The sequence below is a fragment of the Polypterus senegalus genome, chromosome 13 (assembly GCF_016835505.1).
Source record: "Polypterus senegalus isolate Bchr_013 chromosome 13, ASM1683550v1, whole genome shotgun sequence".
Taxonomy (NCBI): domain Eukaryota; kingdom Metazoa; phylum Chordata; class Cladistia; order Polypteriformes; family Polypteridae; genus Polypterus; species Polypterus senegalus.
The window spans coordinates 4,117,634-4,127,347 of record NC_053166.1 but is presented as its reverse complement, the minus strand read 5'-3'; the positions used below and the strand labels follow the sequence as shown (position 1 = coordinate 4,127,347).

The 9,714-nt window shown below is 42.7% G+C and overlaps 1 protein-coding gene across 1 annotated transcript; it reads right to left on the bottom strand.

Moving 5' to 3' along the window:
- Positions 1–437: 437 nt before the first annotated feature.
- LOC120542802 lies at positions 438–2,208 on the bottom strand. Its single transcript, XM_039775469.1, has 2 exons — positions 2,063–2,208; positions 438–1,731 (listed from the first exon to the last, which is right to left on the bottom strand). Exon 2 carries the CDS (start codon positions 1,501–1,503, stop codon positions 724–726), a length of 780 nt encoding a protein of 259 aa, XP_039631403.1. The 5' UTR covers positions 1,504–1,731; positions 2,063–2,208; the 3' UTR covers positions 438–723.
- Positions 2,209–9,714: the final 7,506 nt, after the last annotated feature.

The window sequence follows — 9,714 nt, the reverse complement described above, 5'->3', positions numbered from 1 at the left end:
CTTTGAGATGAGACCTCTGTTTTATGAACAGCAACGACCTTCTAAAAATTAAGCCTTTGTGTCTGCCTAATCGGCCCCCACGGCTCTTCATGAGCTGCTGAAACAATGAAGCTCGGATCATTCCGCATCCTCGCTTGTTGACCTACAAAATTCACAAAAAAACTGAATGGTGGGTAAGACACTCTATGATCTTCTTTATATCTGGACCCAGTGGTGAGCCATTTCTCTTGCAGATAGAATGGTAACTTCTGTACTAGTGGGTTGATTCCACGAGGTGTGTCTAGATAAGAAAGACCCAACAGATCACCATCAGCTTTGGCAGCTTGAAGTTCCATGAGCAAGTCTCCGAATTCTCTCAGTCTGCGATTATCCTTATTCGAAATCTTTGGGAAACTCTCTAGCCTCTTGAATAAGGAACTCTCAATAACTTCTGGAGAACCATAGCACTCACGCAGTCTGTCCCATACGATTCTGAGCCCTTGTTGTGCATGATTTATATAAACAGCTCTTATCCGCTTGACAAGTACTGCCGACTCACTGCCTAGCCACTTCACCAGCAAATCCATTTCCCCACTAGCTGAAAGGTTAAGGCCTCTGATAGTGTTCAGGAAAGATGCCCTCCAAGCTCTGTAATTCTCAGGTTGATCATTAAATTGAATAAGGCCAGTAGATATAAGTTCGCGTCGGGCAAGAAACCTGACAAAGTCCGACATATTTGTATTCTCATCTGGATGTGCCTGATGAGATCTTGTGACCAGTAGCCTGGGGTTGAGTGTTGTTCTTATTTGCTAGCCTATGTGTCGCACTGTTGTTGTAACCATTCAAAGGGGCTTGATCTGTAACATGTGGCTTTTGCAGCACCTTGGGCAGATAAAAATTACTGATACTGGTTTGTTGTGTGAAGTCTTCATTTGCGACTGGGATCCCAGTAGAACATGCTGCACTCTCTATAGGAAGAAAATATCGCTCAGAAAGGCTGGCACCTTGTAAAACAGGATCTAGCTCTGTGAATTCATTCTCCTCTTTATTATTCTGAGGTATAAAGTCAACAATAGATTCATGTTGAGGTGCTGAATGGCTGTTGTAAGGATCATCGATGTATGGACCGCTAAGCACAGGCATAGTAAGCGCATCTATAAAGACGGCATGCTCTTCTATGTATTCATTTGTGCGCCGCACTGGATCTTCTGTTGGCAGCTCTATTTTGTTATAACTGCTTCGATCTACTTGCTCCATAACAGTTTCTAAAGCATCGGCTTTTGCCTCTGCAGCTGCTGCTCTCTTCTCTAATTGCAATGATTCTAGAGACGCCTTTAAATGCGCTTGCTTTATTTTAAGTTCAATCTCCTTTTTAGCGAACGCTGCTTCAGCCTTGGCGGCCTGCGCTTCTGCTCGAGCAAGAGCGATAGCCATACTGGCGGATGAACTGCGAGATCGAGTTGACGTAGATGATGCCTTCGATCTTGTTTTCTTAGATCCACCTTTAAAGTGTACGTCTGTCATTATAACTTCGAAAGCGATCACTTGCGTTTAATTGCTGAATCGCTAGCTCCCCGCCGTAGCTCTAAAACGTCCGTAAATTGGCTTGCTTGAAGGTGTCGTTTTACTGTTCTGCCCTCTGCCTCAAGCGCCTTGCCTGAGTTGACAGTCAGATAAACTTTCTCCAATGACCACACAGACAAGAGTTTCCAGTTTGCTTTCTTTACTGAAGCCAGTTGGAATAGGGTAAAACTACAAATAAATCGTAAATACAAAATAGTAAGAAATTCTTGCGTACAAACTCAAATAATAAACTTAATGACAGAATTACTTCTTCCTTGCAAACATATAAAGAATAAATAAATAACATTCACTTGAATGACAACATTATCTGTGCACCCTGGCAAAGCTGCTAAAGTATAAAAAAGTACGCTCCCAAGTACTTCTACAATGCAGCGAACACTCGGATAACAGCGGCAAGTTGCTGGAACCTTTTAACCTTGAAATACCTCCTTAAATAACTTTAAATTACTCAACATTTTCACAAACATGTATCAATACAGAATTAAACATCTCTACATACCGACAATGCCTTCCGAAGCCAAACTGAACGCTCAAAGTAGGAAGTGAGACAAACATGTGCTCTCTATTTTGTCTTTACTCTCTGGGCACAGCTTTATGAGATCATCGCGGTGAGACAGACTGCTTCTCAAGCAAAGGAATGCTGAATTCCACCACTAGATGGTGCAAATCTTAAGTCTCTCTAACTTCAACCTTTAGCTAGAACAGCACAGTGTGACTGATCCAAAGTTATGCACATTAGAACTCACAAAAAAAACAAATTTTTTTGTTCTCGCCTAAGTTTTTTTGTGAAAATAAAGGAAAATAAAGCTGCAGTAGGTAGGTGGGGACAGAAACACACGATGTACCAACAGAATAACTTGTTGACTACTCACATTTCAAATTTGAAAAGAATACAAATGACATTTTGACACCAGTTTTTATGTGGCATGTCCAGGTGCTTTTAGAGGACCTCTGGTTTATCCACATTTTGTGTAATAACTTTTGAACGCTTCAAGCCACAGATATCAATGAGGGCTCTACTGACAGCTTACACCTAAAGGAATCTAAATCTACACACAGTGTCACTCTATTAGTTATGGAAATTCATATTCCATAATAAAAACAATAAAAAATACACATTTCAATATAAAAATAGTCAAAACAAGGCTTATGGGCTAAAAATATATATATATATTTTATTTTTTACTTTTTTTTAAACAAAATGCACACAAACTATATACATTTTGTTACAAACTGTTACAATACAGCTCAGCGTTTTTCCACATGCCACTGATTGTAGCAATCGTTTGCTGGCAGAAAGCACAAGGGCGTGTCACATGTCACTCTCTGCCATTAGACGTCACCTGGGCCGATTGATCACTGTCACGCCGCGTACATGTATCTATTATTTAATCGAGAGTGTATTTACGTTTATCTGTACTTTTATCCATATTTAAAATGTGAAAAAACTTGGTGAAATCACAATTAACAACCACGCACCAAGTCTGCAGACTGGCACAAATGCCAGCTTCGCGCAGCTCCGATCGGTTTTGTTTACAAGTTGGTATGGCAAGTTACATATCAGCGTGCTCAGCTGCTCATTGGCTGTAAGTTTGGAGTGACACTCACAGCGTCCAATCAAACTGGTAGATTCTACCAGGGTTTGGAGTTTTGCGTCATCGTTCAGATGTCTGTGACACTCGTTGGCTATACGAGGTGCCAGTCACCCCCCAGACCCATCGTAATTGGCCAACTTAGGTGTCAATCAGAAGCTAACACTTCTGTGTAACATGCTTTAGCAGGGTTATTGCCGACAGAAACAAATTACGTCTGATATGACCAATAGAGATGAAAAAAAATGTCGGAGCTAGTCTCGAGTTAAAAAACGTTTTCTGGAGTTTTTGTCCCTTTGAGGATCTATCGTGTGTTTTGGACCTAATCGTTTTACTGGATTATATTCCCTGGAGCCTTACGGACAGAATGCTCGGAAATATTGATGTTTGACTTGCAGAGAGCCTTCAAAGGTAGGAAAAGTCAGCTCTTAAAAGTATTTACTTCTCTGTAAAAAAGGATTTCGTGTCAGTGCTGTGGTTGTTGTGTGTCAAAATGGTTGATATCATCGGAAAGACGAGACTCTGAGGTGTCATTTGATGTGTAGTATGTTGAGGTGCATGACAGAGGGGCATGCACACATGGCTGTGACATGATTGTGACGTCGTAAAATCGTCGTTATGTACCGGGACCGGTACGTGTGCATGTTAATTAATATACAAGTTCAACTCAAAACAATTTAAAGGCCAGAAGGAGTCGCATTGCGTCTTTGTGGACCTGAGAAAACAGATGACAGGGTGACTGAGAGGAGCTGTGGTATTGGATGAGGAAGTCAGGACTGGCAGAGAAGTACGTAAGAGTGGCACAGGATATGTACGAGGGGAGTGTGACCATGGTGAGGTCTGTGGTGGGAGTGACGGAGGGGGGATTACATCAGGGATCAGCTCTGAGCCCCTTCTTATCTCCAATGGTGATGGACAGGCTGACAGACGAGATCAGACAGGAGTCCCCATGGACTGTGATATTTGCTGAGGACATTGTGATCTGCAGGTTGAGGAGACCCTGGAGAGGTTGAGATATGAGAGGAGAGGAATGAAGGTCAGTAGGACCACCAAGACAGAATACATGTGTGTGAATGAGAGGGAGGTCAGTGGAATGGTGAGGATGAGGGAGTAGAGTTGGTGAAGGTGGAGGAGTTTAAATGATTAGGATCAACAGTACAGAGTAATGGGGAGAGAAGACGAGAGTGCAGGCAGGGTGGAGTGGCTGGAGAAGAGTGTCAGGAGTGACTTGTGACAGACGGGTATCAGCAAGAGTGACAGGGGAGGTCTACAGGACGGTAGTGAGACCAGCTGTGTTATATGGGCAGGTGACGGTGGCACAGGTGACAGAGTTGGAGGTGGCAGAGTTAAAGATGTGAAGATTTGCATTGGGTGTGAAGAGGATGGACAGGATTAGGAATGAGGACATTAGAGGGTCAGCTCAGGTGGGACAATTGGGAGACAAAGTCAGAGAGGCGAGATGGCATTGGTTTGGACATGCAGAGGAGAGATGCTGGGTATACTCAGGGCCGTTTGAAGGAATTTGGGGGCCCCAAGCAAAATGGACATGGAGGCCCCCATACGCACGCGCAAAAGGAACCACAGCATAGCCATACAGTTTAAATTCACTCACATATATATATATATAAATAAAAAAGGTTTACAGTGCAAATACTGCTGTTGCATATAAAGTGCATAAAATTTGAACATTTGCAAAAAACACCACTGTACCATAAAATCAAATATACATTAAAAAAGTGCACAATAACTAAATCCAACATACTTAAAAACACACACACATACATACTCACATTAACATTTTTCAGTTCTCTCAAACATGTGCAAATTATCTAAAACTGCTGTTTGCGAGCCTTGTTTTATGCAAAGGCAATCACAATGTCCTCCATGTCATGACTGCTGAGGAAGTTTTGTATTTTGCCGGCAGCAGAGATCGCGTGGTTGGCTGGCTGCTGTCAGCGAGGGGGGCCCCCTTGAGGGGGATCCCGATAACAGTGTCATTGCACTTTACTGCATTCACTATCAATGGGGCGCTCACACAGTTTGTCACTGCATTTTATTCTTAACCAGTCGTTGTCTTGGGGCCCCAGGCCAGCTCGGGGCCCCAAGCAATTGCTTGGTTTTGCCTGCCTTGTCGCGATGGGCCTGGGTATACTGGGAGAAGGATGTTAAGGATAGGCCTTCCTCTTCTCCTCTTCTCTGTCAGCTCTAAGAGAAGGTTTATGGATGTGATGAGAGAAGACATGCAGGTGACAGGTGTGACAGAAGAAGATGACAAGGACAGGAAGATATGAAAGAAGATGATCTGCTGTGGTGACCAATAACGGGAGCAGCCGAAAGAAGAAGAAGAAGTAATTGTTCAGTATTTCCATTAATTAAACAATAGTTACAAATATTCAGTAAATCCATGGTGCTTATGAACAGGAGCTCATTAGCCTTGCTGTGCTTACAGATCATGAGCTTTTCCTCCATACCATCCATAACCCCAGGGTTCATATATTCCTTGAAATTCATTGCTGCAGAAGAACAGAGATGAGGGTGCAATTCCGACTCTAAGGAGAAAGTAGAATTCAAATATTTGGTCAGCAACTGTCATGAAATCTCAAACACGTGGACGGACTGTAAGGCAAATCCAGGAGAGTCAAAGTGGGCTCAGGAAACACCTAGAAGTCTGCACAGTAAAAGTGTGAATCAGGTCTTGGGGTCCGATACCCCAAAGCAAAGGATATCAACATCTGGAGCTCTTGATCTGATGAATGAGGCTGTGGTCTGGACGCCATGCAGGGTGCCCACTACGATTCTGGACCCAACTGTCACCAGTGCAGGAAAACTGTTGGCAGCGGGAGCCCGTAAACCCCTGGACTGGACATTGGAGTGCACTGTTCAATTAATTATCATTACTAGTCCAGGTGGCTCTGTAATCCCTACTCACTCCTACTCTCTCTTCTGTTCTTTTCCAGTTTTCTGTGGTGTTGATCTGCGCCACCACCACCTGATCAAAGCACCGTGATGTCCCTCCATTGATGATTAAAGACCAGAAGTCCACATGACCGTCATCATCAAGTCCTTCCATGTGAACCCTGAATACCATGAGGACTGATTGAGGTCATTTATGTTGGGTAGAATGCCCAGTGAGGCTGGGTGGTCTTGTGGTCTCGTGGACCCCCTGCAGATTTTATTTTTTCTCCAGTCGTCTGGAGTTTTCTTGTTTTTTCTGTCCTCCCTGGCCATTGGACTTTACTTTTATTTTATGTTAATTAGTGTTCCCTAATTCTATTTTCTTATTTATTTTCTCTTCTTCATCATGTAAAGCACTTTGAGCTCCTCATTTGTATTAAAATGTGCAACAGAAATAAAGGTTGTTGTTGTCGCTCGTCTCTCCTTGCAGTCGGATGATTCGTTCGTCTGCAGACCTTTAGCACGGCTCAGTCTCCAGGTTCAAATTCAAGGGCTGTCATCACCGATGTGCTAGGAGAACATGCAGCTGTCACCTGACCTAAAGGTTTTGTTTCATATCAGTCAGCATTGCAACACTTCACCTGTAATTTCTGAAAGTTACCTGTGGACCCCACAATGCTGATCTCAGGAGGTGTTAGGCCTGTTTCATTGGGGTGCCCACCTGTTATCAAAGTACTGCTAGTCGCTCTCTGCTTGTCTCTTGGTCAGTTTGTTTTTAACGGCCTAAACTAAATTCCACAGTCGGTCAGTTCAATGCACCCGTTGACATTCATTGTGTCCTTTATGTTCAGAAACAGATCCCTCAGTAAACATTTCCCTCTCTAGTTGTGTGTAGTTTGGCCATCGCTGTTGACTCCACTCAATTAAAAGCACATTCGTCACCACAAGTCAATCAGCCCCGATATAAATAAAGTCAACCTTAATATATTTATATGAACACCAAAGGAAACGCAGTCAGTTGTCTCCAGATATCCAAACTATTCGCACCAAACAACAAAACCAAACTCAACACCAACCTCTCTGCCTTAGCGGGGTCCTCGGTCCCAGTCCTGGGGGGCCGCAGTGGCTGCAGGTTTTTGTTCTCACCCAGTTACTTAATCAGAAAGCCATTCTTACCAATAATTTAATTTTATGGCGTGTTGGTGTTTAACTCTGCCATGTCAGCTCATTCTCGTGTCCTCGATTTTCTTCCCCTTTCTAAGGATATCATCCTGATGATCTGAATGTTAAAATGGAGGAGCAATTCTCAGTCCTTCACTTTATTCTCTTCTAAGTATTTCATTAAACCCAATAGTGTGTGATAAATACTCACAGGTGTAAATGGTGACAAGCTCAATGGAGAAATGCTGCTCTCTTTTGTCATTTACATCTTACTGCTAATAAGGAGCCATTAAAACTAAGAATACGGCTGTTTAAGACTAAAATAAGTAATAAGGGGTCAAAATCTTAACATGCGAGACCACTAAAGTGAAGCAGAAGTGTTACTTGATCAATAAGAGCTTCTTATTAAGTAATTGGATTGGAGCAAAAACCTGCAGCCACTGCGGCCCCCCAGCACAGTGATTGAGGACCCCCGCTATAAAAGGAATGTGGAGCGAGAGGGTGTCGGTCAGCGAGGACTTCTGATAGCAAAGCCGTTAATATCACAACTTGATCAGAGCCGAGTGTTCAAGTCTCCTATGGAGAACACAAATACGTCCAGGAGTGGCAAACCAAACCAAAGGCAAGAGAAAGTCGAGCGGCGTGGAGGTTAGCAGTCAAAGAGTCGAGTGCTGTGGAGGCTCCTGGAGAAAATGGAAAGGATTGACTTCTCTTTCTTATTCCTGCAGTCTTCAACTGGCACCTAGGCTGGCAAAGTGAATCCACTTTTCACAAAGGATGGTAATATAAGAGCAGCGTCCTCCAGGGCAGGGGTCACCAACTCAAGGCCTGGAGGACCACCGTGGCTGCAGGTTTTCATTCTAACCCTTTTTTTCAATGTAGTCTCTGTTTGTACTGCTAATTAACTTCTTTTGAATTCATTTTAATTGAATTGTCTTTTTAAGATTTGTTCCCTTGAATTTCTTCATCATTTCTCAGAGTTCTTCATTTCTTTCCTTAAATGGCACCCAAACAGAAATGACATGTGAAGTGAGGGAGCCAACAGAAGACCACCTAAGTCAGGGCCTCAAACTCCAACCAGCTGCCTACTGAGGTGCCGAGTCTTGTTAATTAAACCCGTTCTTTCATTTCATGGCTTTCTTCCTGTTCTCGTGGTGCATTAGCAGATATTTCTGTAATTATTGATTTTCTCTTTCTGTTAAAATGGCTTGTGGACCTGAGAAGATCGACATTCCTGAGACCTTCACCTTTCTTTACTGTCAGATATTGTATGATGGTCACAGTTTGCTGCTCCTGTTTTGTATCTCGTTATTGTTTGGCTGCTAATTAAAGACAAAGAAACAATGAAGGGGTCTGCGTCTTCCAGATCAAGTCGATTCAAATGAGTTCAAAAGAACTTAATTAGCAGCACAAACAGGTCACTGATTAAGAAAAGGGTGAGAATGAAAACCTGCAGCCACGGTGGTCCTCCAGGCCTGGAGTTGGGGGCCGCTGCTCCAGAGAACATCACTCAGTCAAAGCAAGCAAAAGTCAAAGAAGAAATCCACAGTCTGGACTGGTAAACTCAGAATTATTTCTAGAAATAAGAGCAAAAGAAACTAAAACAGTTCAGCCGCACATTCTCTCCCAAGTGCTCTAATTACAGAATATTGTTTAATTATGTGCAGTCAGGATTGAACTTACTTAGAAAAGCAATTCAAATTTCACATCATCTAACATCCATCCATCCATTTTCTAACCCGCCGAAGCCGAACACAGGGTCACGGGGGTCTGCTGGAGCCAATCCCAGCCAACACAGGGCACAAGGCAGGAACCAATCCTGGGCAGGGTGCCAACCCACCGCAGCATCTAACATTTATAATTCATATAAAATATTTGTATCCATTCCCACTTATTTCAAATTATCTTAAAATACATCTTATTACCTCTCAAAGCTAAAGAGTTTCTTCACATGCGCCCAGCTGTGTTTCTTGACTCATATATTTCTACCAGTGGCTTCACAATTGTAACAAAATGTCTGGAATATTTCATTAGAGCGTCACATTATAGAAAATAAAGGTAAACCTTTTATCAGCGATGTAGTTATTCAAACATTCTTTTCTATTTCACATTTACAAGATATTTATAACACAAGATATGGAGTGGAAAAAAAGAAATCAACATATCCAATTGTATGAAATGCCTGATCATTCAAAATCTCTTTGTATCTCAGATGCTGTCAGAGTACTCAGTACGTCACACCACGTCACAAAGCTCTTTAATATATAAATGGTAGCTGTGCTCAATAATATTGATTTCTTTTACCCATCACCTCCCCATACAGTCCAGGGACCTTACTTCTGTGTGGATTCCTCCTACTTGAAGGAACCTAAACAACTTCATGAAAGAATGTGTTTGTGTCAAATGTGGTGACACCAGGGGCCTCATGTATAACGCCGTGCGTAGAACTCGCACTATAACGTGGCGTAAGTACAAAAGCCGAAATGTGCTTACGCACAGAAAA

Excerpts from the sequence above, each read along its gene's own strand:
- LOC120542802 (XM_039775469.1), bottom strand. The coding sequence starts at position 1,503 with ATGACAGACGTACACTTTAAAGGTGGATCTAAGAAAACAAGATCGAAG.